The sequence below is a fragment of the Columba livia genome, chromosome Z (genome assembly GCF_036013475.1).
Source record: "Columba livia isolate bColLiv1 breed racing homer chromosome Z, bColLiv1.pat.W.v2, whole genome shotgun sequence".
NCBI classification, from domain to species: domain Eukaryota; kingdom Metazoa; phylum Chordata; class Aves; order Columbiformes; family Columbidae; genus Columba; species Columba livia.
The window spans coordinates 63,904,090-63,918,970 of NC_088642.1; the positions used below are offsets into that span (position 1 = coordinate 63,904,090).

A 14,881-nucleotide genomic window follows, 5' to 3' on the forward strand; every position below is an offset into this window, starting at 1 on the left:
ACAGCATTCAGAGACCGCATAGAGTAAACAGTATGTATATTATGCTTAACTATTAAGTACATTGCTACTATGCCCAACAGAATGTTCTTTATCACTAGAAAAAAAGCTCTTGTGAGATTATGAAACAGAGAAATACATATTCACCAAAATATGTTTCAGTTTTCTGTTAACACACATTCTGAAGTTAAACATAGCAATATATATAGTGTTCTGAATACAAGAATTAAAATAGCACCAGTTTTGTGAGGTAAATAATGTAGAATCACAATATTCAATGAATTATATATATAATTCTCTCGAAGCTATTATAATTTTAGAATGAGTGAATAAAGACTTTTCTCAGATTAAAAACTTGATCCCCATGAAGTTAATAACAACACACAATGTTTTAGGATATTTTGTTTTGGAAGAAGTGTTTCTGTGGCCAGTTGCCTACCCATTTTTTTCATAACCATTGCCTTTGAGTCAACTACTCCTCTGTCAAATCTGTTTGAAATTGGTCAGCAGATTCAAAATCAACTTGACAGAGAGAGAATGTGGTTAAAAGTGGTTAAAAGGCACCCAAAGAGCTCATGTTACCCATCCTGTAATAGAAATCAAGGGTAACCACTGAGTTCTTTTCACTGAGCTGTTGCATCTTGGTTCTGTTGCTCTTAAAAGGCATGTGGTAGTTCTGGTGAAACAAATCCTCTGTTTATTGAGAAACTGTGTCATTGATAGATGAACAATGGAATTTACATGCTCCTTGTTCTTACACTCAGTCTCTTAAAACTCCTTGGCTCATGCTGACCCTGTGAATACTGATTTTCCCCTGAGTTTACCCACAATCTAATTCAAAATTATTGAAGTCTGGAAAAATTCCCAATAACTTCTTAGGATTTTAGGCCATTTCTTTATTAAACCTCTTAGAGACAACAACTTCCTATGGCAACAGAAACAGTGATGTATTTGTTCTTTCTCTGATTTGAATGTGTTGTATTATTTGAACTCCAGTATACTAATAAAAGCTGCATAAAATCTGTAAAAACAATTTAAAGTTTATGAGTAAAGGTTCGAAACAGTTAATTGTATTGAAAAGCAATTCAGCAGCCTTTCAGAGCAGAAATATCTTTACACTGCAATGTAAGAATTTTAGCTTCATTAGTGTATTAGAACTAGTGAAACCAGTAAACACGTACAGTTTGCACAACTAACAGTCTTTTGTGCACTGAAATTTTCATACTCTTCGATCACTTTAAAGCAGTTCAAATGGAATACAGAAAACGGAAAATCCCTCATCTCACAAAAGCAAACCTCTGAGATCACTGTTGTCTCAGACTAGACATGAGTCATTTATTAATTCCTGATCAAGTAACAAGCACCTTGGTCAAAATTCCCTATCTGTTGACATCGTTCATTTATTAAACAATTAGGAGAGGTATTTAAATAATCTCAACAGGTTTTATCAAGATAGCACCAATAAACTCAGCAGTTTTTATAAAATGAAGGCCCTAAAGAAATAGAAGTTTATGTTTTTATCTTACCAAGCTCTCTTAGTCATTTTTTGCCTGGAATTCCAGAACACAACAGCAAGAGATCCCAAGAGTGCTTTTTTTAGATCCTGTTTTTATTGCAGTGAGGACGATCAGAAATAAAAACAGGGCTGGATGGGTACTCAGAGGTACTTAGTCTGGGGAATTCTTGAAACAGCCTAACTATGCAGATCTAGAAGACTCCTTTAGAGAAAGTGTTAAGCATCTAGCAAAAGTGTCTAGAAGCTCGACATAAAGATCGCTATGACAAAATAAAAAAAAAATCCTGAAAATATATTTGGGTATATCTGTTGATACCAACAATAAGGGTGATGTGGTTCTGTCCTCAATATTTTTCCTCAAGTTTTGCCATGCACTTGTGTTTATCTGCAACAGTCCTTTCAGAAAGGTTCTCCCGTAGGTATAAAGACTGTCCAGCTACTCACATGCATATTCATTTGACTTGTCACAGGCAAGAAGGAAGGATAAATAACCCGTGCGTGCCAAAGGAAAGGAGAAAGGATAAATAATCCCTGAACAGTGTCCCTCAGCCCAGAGAGCAGAGGTGATTCTGTTGCACCTGTCCCTCACAGAACTGAGAAGTTGATGCGAAGACTCTCAGAAGGAGGTTTTGCAGCTCTGGTGCAAATAGTGTTACAGATGTAATTGATCCAGAGGCTGGACAAACAGACGAGCTGACAGAGGGCATGGGGAGAATCAGCTGCAGGCAGCAGGCAGGCAGATGGGAGGGATGCAAGTCCGTAAGGTACAGGGCAAATTCACCCTGCTCACTGCCCCTCCAACTGTCACACACTCATTGTGGGCAGAGGGTGGATTTGAGAGGAGCTTTAATATGTAATTTTAGGAAGATTTGACTTGTTTTTTGGTTGTAAGGCTGGCAGTGAGAAGGCCCTAAAGCAAGATTTTTGACAGGTCAAATATAAATTTACTATAATGTAACAAAATGGTAACAATCCAACTGCAAATATTTAAAATAAGTTTAAGTTATCAGCAGTTGGGGTTTTTTTCCTATTAAATGCTGATTTTTAAGCCTTTCTCGGAACTAAATCTGGATTTTTTACTATTATTTTTAACAACCTCAAATCCCTAATAAGGATTTAGATTAATACTTTTCAAAAGCCATAGCTGCTTTAGTACAAAATATGGCTCATGATTACATTAGTTTATACACACATATAAATCCTACTGGTGGTCATGTATCACTGAATAACCCCAGATAATATTCCAGGATTAAGCTTCAGTATTATTAATTTTTTGTGTAAATCATCCTTTGATATAGCATTAGTCTTACAGGGGTCCCATTATTTAATTACACTAAAAATTACAGCACTGTCCTGCAACTCCAAAAAACATCAAACAGTTTTGGTTAGGAATGTGAAACAATATGCAGTTCTGCGTGAGCAGATCCACTGGGGTCTGAAGCTGGCCTTGGGAGGCAGAAAAAGAAATACAAGGCTTTGCTCCTGTTGGTACTCTGTTACTAAATCCTGCTGTTATTGTTTTTGTAGGACATTGTACTAGGGCATCCACTACAGAAGCCCCAGTCTTCTGCCATAATGTCCCTCCCCTCATCATTCAAGAGGACCTGTTTTTAGCCAGCCAGGTCTGCCCACATTTGCACCCCAAGCAGTCTTCCTCTTTTTGTGACTGCAGGATAAAACTTCAGTTTTTATTGCAAATTAATTGTAGCAACAGCCAATTCCCCTGCTTAAGAGTGAAGCAAATTATCTGATGTGTTAGTTTCTTTTTATTACAAAGAAAAAAAAGATTAAAAAAAAAAAGTATTTTTACACAGAAATGTGATAAAAGCCTTCAGACCTCACTCCTCTTTGGTGTAAAAATATATAGGAGTGAGAGATCGAAGTCTTTGGGGAAAGTTCAAAACCTTAACCTGGACTTAATCTTTGCAATTGACTTCTATCATCTGCACTTTTGACAGCATATAAAATAAACCTTGCTGATAATTAAGACAGTTTTCTAAATGCATACCATCCCATGTCTGCAGATAAATATAACTGAAACAACATGAATGTCAAGATGCTTTCACAAGGATCGTCTGTTCTTTACAGCTTTCTTGAACACATATAGCTGTTCCTTTTCACCTTCCTGCAGTCAGTTGCTTGCCATTTTCCTCGCTTCTGCACCACTACACAATTTCTTCCTCTCTTTGGAAAGTGGTATGAGCCTTTTCTCCAGTTTATGTAAGTTACAGGTTCTCCTCCGTTCCACTCCCAATGTCCAGGATTAACTTGGTCATTCAAGCCTGTGTGAAATTGGTAAGACCAAATCAGTAATTTGTATTGTCTCTGGAGCCTGTTGAAAGCATATTGTTCTGTCCTTTTGTTAAAAAAATGCATACAATATTGTGCTAAGAGAAAAAAACTGTCTGGAAGAATACAAGTAAAATACAATTTAATATTTCATAAGGGAATTGGTGCCATCTGAATAAGGGAAAATATATTTTTCTTCATTATTGCCCATGTAAAATGTTTTATCTCTTTCCATCTATTGCATGTCTATCACCTCCCAGGTTCCTCCTTTGATACTTAAGATGCCAAGCAGAAAATATAGCAGAAACAAGACGAGTTAGAAGAAATAAATAGTTCTAGTCTGTAAGCTAAGGCAGATGTTCACAGAAAGGGATCAGCAGGTACAGAGGCCTTTCTGAGTCCTTTGAATTTCTCATTAAATGAAGGGGTGCAAATATGAAACAGACAGCTAAATCTAAAACAATGTGATGAAATCTTCTTTAGTTCATCATCTAATTCACGAGAGTTCTGATACAAGATGACACAATTAAATGAGTAGTAACATAAATAATTATTTAATGTAAACTTTAAAAAAAAAAAAAAAAGATAGAGATAAATAAGTAACAGTCAAAAGAAAGGTGAAATAAGCGAAGGAGTAGGAGTGCCACCAGAAGTTATTTTACCAGCTAGTATTAAAATAGGGAAGATGTCAAGGCAAAAACAACTCAGCAATAGGCAACAGGATAAACTCTTCTTTTTGATAAAGACTTATAAAATTAGTTGGATAAATTATGGCTTTCAGTTTATGCCTTGTTTGCAATGATAAAAGCAGCAGGAAGTTGAGGACAATGCAACATTTAAAAACTGGGTTGGAACTGCTGTGCAGTTCCTGCTTTCCAAGGTTAGCAGGAACTGTAATTCTCAGAGTGGACAGACAGCTGATGTACTTGCCTATCCAAAAGGGCTTCCTCCCACTGAAGTCCCACAGCCACTGCATGTGTTGCTCATTAGCCACACTTGCTAGACTCCCCAGGTATCTAGGCTCAAGGAGACAGACAAAGTAATTAGCATTCCACAGAGTGACTGACATTTCCCGTTGACTTATCAACAACAGGCAGTGATTTTAGTACAAAGCCTATAAATAATGTTTCATAGTAAAAACGCTACTTACTGGCATAAAAGAATAGTTGCATGGATAAAGTCTTAAAATTCCAGATCACTTGGAGAGAAACCAAAGTCCTGGTCTGATTTTTCTAACTGAAAAATTAAATGGGCAACTAAAAGAAACATATACAGGAAAGGTGTACCTCATACTCACAAACTGTGTTTTAAACCATAGATACCCTCACTGATACATTATTTTCTTTAAAATAATCATCTGCCTACACTAAAATCCAAACCACCGAAAGACACAGATTTACTCGTTTGGTAGTAGAACAGACTATATCTTTTTGAAATCATGTTCTGGTAATACTAAAGGTTTGAATAACACAGTTGAAATCTCCTCTGTATTTCAAAACAGAACCAAATATATGTAGTTAAGGGGTCTGGCTTAGAGTGGTAGTGTGGTTCTGAGAGGTAATGTTGGGTTGCCTGCGATGACTACGCATTTAGTTCAGATCAGAGAGCAGTTGTGGGGTGTATTGACCAGACTATTTCAGAATGAAGCCAATGCATAAGCTCTGCTCCGTGTTTGTGTTTGAAGTATACGAGCCCCAAAGTAGGACTTTCAAACCCTAGCCACTGAGTGGCCTTGCCATTGTGATGTCTTCCAGCTAGTACCAAGCATGCAAGCACCAGCAGGCTGCTTTTAAGCCATTTGCAGATAGGCTAAATCCTGAAGCATTAACAGACAAATAGCACCCTTTACATTTGCCAGAACTGTCAGCCATCAGTGGCTCTACTTTCTTACTTATCCATCTTTTTGCCAGCCTTGATGTCAACTTTTTACTTGTCATACCTGCTGTTGCCTCCCTGTGATGCTGAGCATCTGTCATTTCTGTTGTCCCATATTTCTGACTGCCACTCAGTCAAACAGTGATACCAGCCCCTTCAGCCTCCAGGAACATCCTGGGTGATGCTTGGTAGGGTGCAAGTAAACAACACTGCTCATCAAAACATGTCTGAAGAGCGCCAAAATCTTTTCTATCAGCAGAATAAATAAACGGCATAATGAGTATTTTCCTAATTTAATGACTGTTGCCAGATAATGGACACAGAAGAACAGTATAGCTCCAAAGGAGGTAATAACTATCTTCTTTAAGAGCTGGGACAACAACCAGACCTCAAGGGTGGCATGGCAGACTTGAGTCTACTATGGAGACCATGGTCAGATCTTGGGACACAAGCCTATCACCAGGCCTGCTTCCCAGTTAGAGAACCCTGCCTGAAGCTCCAATCCTGTTTGTTGCCTTATATCTCTTCTAACAGTACTGATCCCGTGGATGCCATATCATAACACCACACAAGATAGGGAAGAAGGCAAATTTTACATAACGAGGAATTCAAAGTAGTAGCCCACAATATTCTGCACAGTCCCTATTGCACAAAATCTGGACCATTCCTTAATCTGGGCACAGAGGGTCATGGTATGAAATAAATTCATTGTAATGCTGATGGGATGCTCCTACTGCAAAGGCTTTCTCTATTATCCCAGCAGACAACCAAAGCAGCAGGGGATTTACCCTCTGCTCTACATTGCATGGTGGATCTGCCAAGGCCTGCAGCACAGCTGAGTGTTAGCCCTCACAGTCTGTGTGATCATGGCTGCCCTAGACAAAGTACCATGCAGTAAATGTACGTCCTATCAAGGGGTCCCAAGTTCAGGACCACCAGAGAACAAAGTGTAAACAATCTCATTGACATCTGTGTACACTTTCCTCAGGTAGAGGTGTGGTAGGATCGCCTCAGAAACATTCATCATGACTTTACAAATGTCAGACTGTCCCAGCACAGAGTGATTAGCAACTGGATGGTAGGGGTCGGAGTTGTGCACCCGTTTGTGGTACAGGCTCCCAAAACTTCAGAGAAGCTCCCAGCAGAGACTTTGACTGTGCACCTCATCAGAGTTAAAAGTTTCATGCATGGTATTGGTGCCTGTATGTCCCCACAGGGATCTGCTTCCATGCCTCTGGGCCCATCTCCTAGACATGGAGTTTGCAGTGAACCAGGAACAAAGCTGACAAAAGCTGACTGACAAAGGGTCTTGGAGAGTTTTGTAGTCCATCTTCTTCCTCAGACAAAAGGTCCAGGAAAGCAAGCTCAGTTAATTCAGGTTGTCTTCCCAAGGTAACTGATTCAGCAGCATGGTGCCATTCCTCCTCACAGTGACTGTGGTTCGTCACCGACCAAACTTGGGCCTAAGAGGAGATTTGGGCATCAGGCTCTGGGCTATCACTGCCAGCTGAGCAAGAACAAAAATAGGGCATTTTATATGGCTACTGCTTAAGGACAATCAAAGCCCTGGAACTAAGTCATTTACTTTGAGTAAGCATAACTTTTCTGTTGTTTCAATTGTTTTAGAAAATGTGAAGACAAAAGGCATCAATGTGTATCAGTAGCTGCTATATCATTTATGACATACAGGGGTAGTCTGAGGTTCCGCTTAAATTTGAGAAAAAACTTCTTCTCAATGAGGGTGACAGAGCACTGGAACAGGCTGCCCAGGGAGGTTGTGGAGTCTCCTTCCCTGGAGACATTCAAAACCCGCCTGGACATGTTCCTGTGCGACCTCACCTAGGCGTTCCTGCTCCAGCAGGGGGATTAGACTAGATGATCTTTTGAGGTCGCTTCCAATCCCAAACATACTGTGATATTGTGATATTGTAATAACAGTTTCAGACTTTTACTTCAATCCAAGTACCAGTGAGAGACGTCAGCACTACAAAAGGAAAGCATTGCAATAACTATAACATTATCTAATCTTTTCTCTATATGAGTGTTTTGTAAATACAGCATGAGGACATTTAATTTGAACTGCTGTAGTAAATCCATGTCCTATACTGATGGTGAACGGGAAGTAGTGACTGAGACGCTTTTCTTATCACAGGCTTTAGTCTGGTCACATAGGGAGTAATCCTGGTGTCCTGAAATAGGTGTCTAATGTTGCTTACAATGCGTCACAGAATTAAAAACATTCAGATAGGGCTGGCAGACATGATGCAGAGCTTACAGGAGCCTTGCATTTACTGAGTGGCAACTGGAAGTCAGACAAGATACACTGGGTCTTTAAAATAACTCTGGGTACCTGAATCCTACACTGGAATCACTAGCAATAATATGTTAAACCAATCACTTACAGAACAAACACAGGCATTAGGAGAGAAGGGCAACAGTGTCTATCCTGCTTTGCACTAAGCAACACTGAATCATCATGAGTGATCTAAAATATTATTTTAGGTGTGATTCTGCCTGGGATTCCCAAGGACTGAGGCCACATGCTGCTAATACACAAACACCAAACAAAATAGCAACCCTTGCCTTACAAAGCTGGCACTAAAGGACCTGAAATCTGGCCATATTTAAGCTCTAATTAAATGTTCAACCTCAAGAAGATGAAGGTATAACCTGACTAACAAAGCAAGAGATGCAACTGTGGATTCTGTTTGTCCAGTGTAGAGTTCCTTCCGTGGCAGCAGTGAAACCATTCTCACATGTGAGTGAGCTGTGCTGCACTGACCTTTGGGGAGGAAATGTTCCTATGGGATAAACAAGAACTGTAACATAAATCACCAAAATTGTTGCTAAATCAGGCTGCTGTGGGATCACTCAGCCATAACATCCCCCAGATGCTTCTCTTTATGTTGCCAAGGGCCACTTCATACATAAAAAACAAAGCTAGGGAAATGATTTCTTAAAAGACCTTTCTCTCCAGTGTGTTGGAGAAGGGTTAGAAATGGTACAAGACTTTCATAGGAATTAGCTGAGGTTTTTTCCATGCACACTATCACCATGGCATACAGCAACTTTCATCAAGACAAGTTCATTTTGATGTCGGCTTCTGTCCCTGAATGTAGAAGCTGAAGGAAAGATTAGTATGTCATTTGCAACAAATGGATGCAATGTATGTCACAGCTCTTTGAAAGCCCATGTTATGTCCAGACAACAATTACTTCTGCAATAAATTGATATAATAACTTCGATGGAGTAGAATCATAAAATCATGAAATCATAGAATACCAGGTTTTAAGGAACCTCAAGGGTCATATGGTCCAACCATTCTTGGCAAAAGCACAATCTAGACGAGGCAGCCCAGCACCCTGTCCAGCTGAATCCTAAAAGGGCCCAATGCTGGGGAATCCACCACTTCCCTGGGGAGATTATTCCAATGGCTGATTGTTCTCAGTGGGAGAAATTTCCATCTTGTGTCCAATCCAAATCTCTCCTGGAGTAAATTGCACCCATCACCCCTCTGTCTTTCCCATATGACTCTTTGTAAAAAGGGAGTCTCCAGCTTTTTTGTAGCCATCCTTTAAATATTGGAACATGGTGATGAGGTCTCCCCTAAGCCTTCTTTTCTCAAGGCTGAACAAACCCAGTTCTCTCAGCCTTTCCTCCTATGACAGGCTGCCCAGTCCTTTGACCATCTTTGTGGCCTTTCCCTGGACCCTCTCCAGCCTGTCCATGTATTTTTTGTACAGCTTAGTCTCTAGTCCGTAATCAGAGGGTAACAGTGTTTTCTCTAAGAGGCTAGGAGGTTGGTTAGTTGGAGACTGTTACTGAAACAACTTTAAAAATGCTTGTGCTTTTTTCTTGTTCTGTATAACAGGAAAAGTTTGGCAAGGAAATTGAACAGAAGTTTAAAATAATACCATTTTTGTATTAATAAAAATTATTCTTCTTTTTCAGTGAAATTGGATGATTTACTGAAAGTCAACTCTAATATTTTCATTTAATGTCAAACGTTTGTTTGATCTAATAAAAAAAAAAAAAGGCTTGACCACCATGCTGATTTTGTTTTCTTATTGGAAATATCAGCCATTTAAATCTCAACAGCAGACTTATTAATAACAGAAATACCACAGTTAGTGGTGGTGGTGATTGCTGGGGGAAAGCTGGGCAGAATAAATAAATTAAAAAAAAAATATTTAGTTATCTTCTTGTACCATTTAAAAAGTGTGTGCCTGGGGTTATACTTTTGTAAATGTTTCAGATAGAGGCCAGTAGTACTCCATTTACCGGGATAAAGCTTCCTTAATCTGTGGTAGTCTGACATGAATTACATCATCACTGCTCTAGGATTCATTTGCTTGTAGATTCAGTGATATGCCTTGACTTTTTGTGTAGGTGTTTAACACTGTTGTTAATTCACTGTTATTCAGTTTAACAGCTACATTGTACACTATAGCCTTCAGCAAGAAGTTAGCACCTGCAAATAATATGGGTCACCAGAAGCACACTCCTAGGAAATGAGGAATACCTCCCAGCAGAGTGACATACCTTCCCAAGGGATCAACTGAATGTTGAAGCCTTCAGGAAAAAGAAAAAAAAATAATAATATTCACAATTTACAGCTTTGTTTGGATAAGTAGCAAAATAAAAGCAAGTGGTAGAAAACCATTGCAGGAACTGAAATTTTAAGTAAACCCATTTACAATCTGAAGTTAGTGGTGAGCCCACAAATCAGGCAACATTTGTATTTTAGTAAAGAGTAACTTCCATCAGCTGGGAGGTATTAGAACCAAAACTTTCCTTTTGTGTGTTACCAAGACATAATCTGGCATAACCAGAAGGAATGAATCAAGGTTTGTTATGCATGCTTGTCTGTGTTTTATGTTTCCTGCATGTCCTTCAGCTACTTATGGAATATATTCTGTTTCTTTCATCTCCAACTCTTCCCTTTTTCAATTTTCATTTCATGGAGTAATGGAGAGGTCTGTTAAAGCCCCTCCTATTGTTCAGTTCAGTCTTTAATGTGGTGCTCACAATTCAGCACAGAGTACAGAACATATATGATCCCAGGGCAAGCTCTATGTTACCATGGCTAGCACTTCTACCAGTCCTAAGCTATCACTCCTAAAGCCAAAATCACAATGCAGGCCTCCAAAGAGCAAGACTGGTGGATCTTCTATTCATCTCCTAGTTTGACGTTATATATTAGCTTTTGTTTATCCTTAAAAGTCAGAAATTCACTGTTAAATCGAATGTTAAAGCTTTCAAGTAGTTACAGAATCTGAAGAGGTGCATTCTTCAGAAGAATATGGCAAGGCACACAGACACAAGTAACATTGTACTGTCACTACATCAAGTGAAGGTAGAACCAAGGAAGTGGTGGGTCACAGGGGGTGAAAGACAGAATCTTTGCTCTGTTTCTCTGCTTTCAGACAAACTCTCTTGTTGGGAAAGCATCCTCACTGCAAGTGGACATCTTTGGGAATTCATCTTGTAAATAAGATAGCATCACCACCTGAAACATTAGGAAACTAATAATATTTCTATCCTCCTCTCTGTCTGAATCCCGGGCTTGTTCTGGTTTTTTTGGGGAGCTGTGCAGTACAAACAAAGTGGGGCTTATTTGAATAAACTTGGCCTCAAGAGCAGCATCCAGCTCAGGGCAACAGCAGTCCACAGCGAACACATTCAGATGGAGAAATCTCTTACTGTTCTCTGCAAGCCCGAGCAGCAGTGTTCCACGTGACTTTGTGATTCACTACCAGGAGGTAGCAGCTGCCCTCGTGGTGACTCCATCCAGAGGGACATTTCTTCGTGGTTACCTCCTGAAATAAAAGAGGAAAAGGCAAAACAGACTCCTGCTTACAGTGATCTAGGTCTGTGCACTAGTAACCAGACTGAAGGCTGGAGGTGCTGCCTATGGCCCTCCCAGAACTAAACTGAACATGGTCATCGGTATGTATCAATAAAACTACAGCATTGCTTAAAATATGTAAAGAAATAAATGCCTGCCAGAAGACCCTACAATTTATAATGAGCAGCTTTAAAGGTGACACAAGGTTCCTGTTTCAAAAACCCTCTTAAGAGACCATGTTAGTTTGGAAACAGTTTTTTGTCTCCTGCAGTCTCTGTAAGGAATGCAGTGCAACAAATTCAGCATGATACCTTATGTGATGCAGGGGTTGCATGTTTGCAGAATACCTAAGCGGGTTAATTTTACTAACTGCCACTGGTTTTCTCACAGGCTTCATTCACTGTCTCGTGCACACATCCCCAGAAGCATGAAAACACCAGTGCTCATATTGTTCATGCAGGAGCACCTGTGAGTGACAGAGAGGAAAGGCAACCCCAGCAATCAAGCCCTCATCTTGTCTCTGGGAATCCTTTTTCTTGGTGACAGCAAACTTGACTCTGGACAACTCTTGTATTCCCTGTACAAGTTAATGGTTGTTACAGGAATGTCCTTTGCTTGAGTGCCACTCATCACAGACTCCATGCTCTGACTTAGATCCATACTCATGGTGACACTTTTACCTTGCTTTGGAGATTCCAGAATTGCCATATTATCCCGTCACACTGAAATAACTTTTGAGTGCTTTCTTCATAGTGCAACAGTCCCTTTAAATCTGGTGTACAGGCCTTTGGAAAAGAGTTAAAGTCCTGGAAAGAGAAATGTCATTTGAACATTTGAAGGAAAATAATTACACAAAACAAACAAGCTACATGAAACAGATTGAGCAGGTCTTAGGTGAAAACTTCACTACATGAAAGCTCTTCAAGGACTGACTTGTTGATTTATCTGTGTATTGGTTAAACTCAGTGTTGGAGTGGGAAGGGTTAGGCTGCAGATCTCAAAGGTGTTAAATCATTTTGGAAAGCAGCATGACTGAAAACAGATGGTGAAAATGCCTATGAAACAAAAGGTTTCATACCTGATGTCTTGAGTTTGGTTCAGATGCCAGTTCTGCCTTATCAGCTTGTGGGATTTCTGTCTTCCTAGAGGAGACAACATTTATCTGTGGTTGTGCTTGGTTAATTACTGACACTTGAGCCTTCTTATTTGCTTTAGTTGATGAGGAGTCATCCTCTATTTTGAGTGATACCATCCCATGATACTTTGTTTCACATTATCACACATAGGCAGAATAGGAGAGGGAAAAGAGAGGGTTAGCACATACCAGCAACTCTTAAATAAACTGCACCAAGAAGAAAAAACCACAACAACAACAACCACCACAAAAAACCCCAAACAAACAACAAAAAAACCCCCATATTGTTGCAAATCAAGAGGAAGTGACATCAAGTACAAACAAACAAACAAACAAAAACATAGAAAAATAAAGTATTGGTCATAACAAATTATTAACAATGATGAAGCCTGCAAAGAAAAAAATCAGAAAGAAATCATAGAAATGCCTGAGCATTACTCTTACTTTGAAAACCACATCGGTTCCATTTCTAAATACAGATGAAGGATGAACCTAAGAAAAGTAGAACAGCAGAATGAGGTGGGCATATTAGTGCATGATAGAAACAAAAAGACTTATGCAAGATTTAGTACAAAATCTAGGTTACAAACCATGCAGAACATATCTTGGGTGTAATTATTTCTCTTTCACAATAGAAACTGATCACCTCTGAAAACAGCCATTAAAAATAACACATTACAAGTATATAAACAAACAGATTCCATTAATTCATAAGACCACAATAGCAGAATGTTACTAAACCACCTAGTTAAATCAATGTAGCTTAAGCAGGAAAAGCAATGGCAAAATTTTAAGTAACTGTTCCCTGTTTAAGCTAGCAGTATTTCAGCTTTACAACTTGTGGAGCAGATGTACAGCTTCTATACATCAACCTGGCTCAAGTGACTTCTTTCTTTTAGCTAACCCATAATTTAGACATTTGCTGAAGTTGTTTGATGCATGTTTCTTCCCCTAAATCTGTTCTTCTTCCTCTCTTGCATAAATGGATCTTCCTTTTTAAAAATCTTCCCACCCCCCGCCAAGTGCTTTTAAATATCTCTCAGGCCTGATACAAAGCAAACTGAGGTAGTTAATGGTTATTGTATGGTCAGGTAGGATCCCTACACAAATATGGCAACTAAATGAAGATATCAAATCCCAGTTAATTCCCAAATCAGTCCGTCACTGCACTACAGAAGTGTCTTACTATTCTGCCATTTCCAATCACTCTCAGTCTGGTTCTTGACTGATTCGTCAAGCTGTGTTCCTGCCGCAGGTCCCCTCCATGCTCCCTCATCCCTTTGGAAGGAGGCAGTGGGATCCCTTCCAAGGGAGCAGTGCCAGGCCTGGGAGGTGATGAGAAGCCTGAGGAAACTGGAAGCAGTGTGCCTCTCCCCGAGAAGTCATGCTTCCTTTGGCCAGAAGGATGGGAATAGCTGCACTGACCTGAAAGCATTAAAAATGGCAGATGGTCAGTTCTAACTGCATGAGCAGATAACTGGTCATGTTGACATGGGCACATAAACAGCTTGTCATTAAAAGTTGGACCATTCTTTCACTTTATGTGGTTGATTTGCTGTTTGTTTAGTCATGGTCATTTGTAGGCATTGCTATGCCTATGACTGCATCTACTACCTGTATATAGTCATAGAATCATGGAATAGTTTGGGCTGGAAGGGACCTTCAAAGGTTATCTAGTCCAACCCCCTGCAATGAGTAGGGACATCTTCACCTAGATCATGTTGCTCAGAGCCCCATCCAGCCTGGCCTTGAAAGTCTCCAGGGATGGGGCATCTGCCACCTCTCCAGGCAACCTGCGCAAGCGTTTCACCACCCTCATTGTAAAAAACGTCTTCCTCATGTCTAGCCTGAATCTCCTCTCTTCTTATTTAAAACCATTACTCGCTGTCCTATCGTTACAGGCCATGCTAAAAAGCCTGTCCCCATGTTTCTTAGAAGCCCCCTTTAGGTACTGAAAGGCCACAATAAGGTCTCCCCAGAGCCTTCTTGTCTCCACACTGAACAACCGCAACTCTCTCTCTCAGCCTGTCCTCAGAGGTGAGGTGTCCTAGCCCTCTGATCATTTTTGTGGCCTCCTCTGGCCCCTCTCCAACAGGTCCACGTCTTTCCTGTACAGAGGGCTCCAGAGCTGGACACAGGACTCCAGGTGAGGTCTTGTTTTTGTACATATATCTACCCACAGATCAGAATTTTGGTCAAGCACCTGCTGAAAATACCTGTT

General features: G+C 39.9%; 1 protein-coding gene across 5 annotated transcripts in view; it reads right to left on the minus strand.

Annotated features, from left to right (window-relative positions):
- Positions 1-19: 19 nt before the first annotated feature.
- The window catches only part of FREM1 (FRAS1 related extracellular matrix 1), a 73,556-nt gene continuing 58,694 nt past the window's right edge, over positions 20-14,881 (minus strand). For all 5 annotated transcript variants that reach the window (XM_021288827.2, XM_065046135.1, XM_065046134.1 and 2 more), the window contains 7 exons: positions 13,847-14,085; positions 13,105-13,152; positions 12,604-12,786; positions 12,206-12,331; positions 11,381-11,496; positions 4,733-4,818; positions 20-3,795 (listed from right to left, as the gene is read on the minus strand). In XM_021288827.2, coding sequence (XP_021144502.2) covers positions 3,596-3,795; positions 4,733-4,818; positions 11,381-11,496; positions 12,206-12,331; positions 12,604-12,786; positions 13,105-13,152; positions 13,847-14,085 — 998 coding nt within the window. In that variant the 3' untranslated portion in view covers positions 20-3,595. The remainder of the gene's footprint in view (positions 3,796-4,732; positions 4,819-11,380; positions 11,497-12,205; positions 12,332-12,603; positions 12,787-13,104; positions 13,153-13,846; positions 14,086-14,881) is intronic.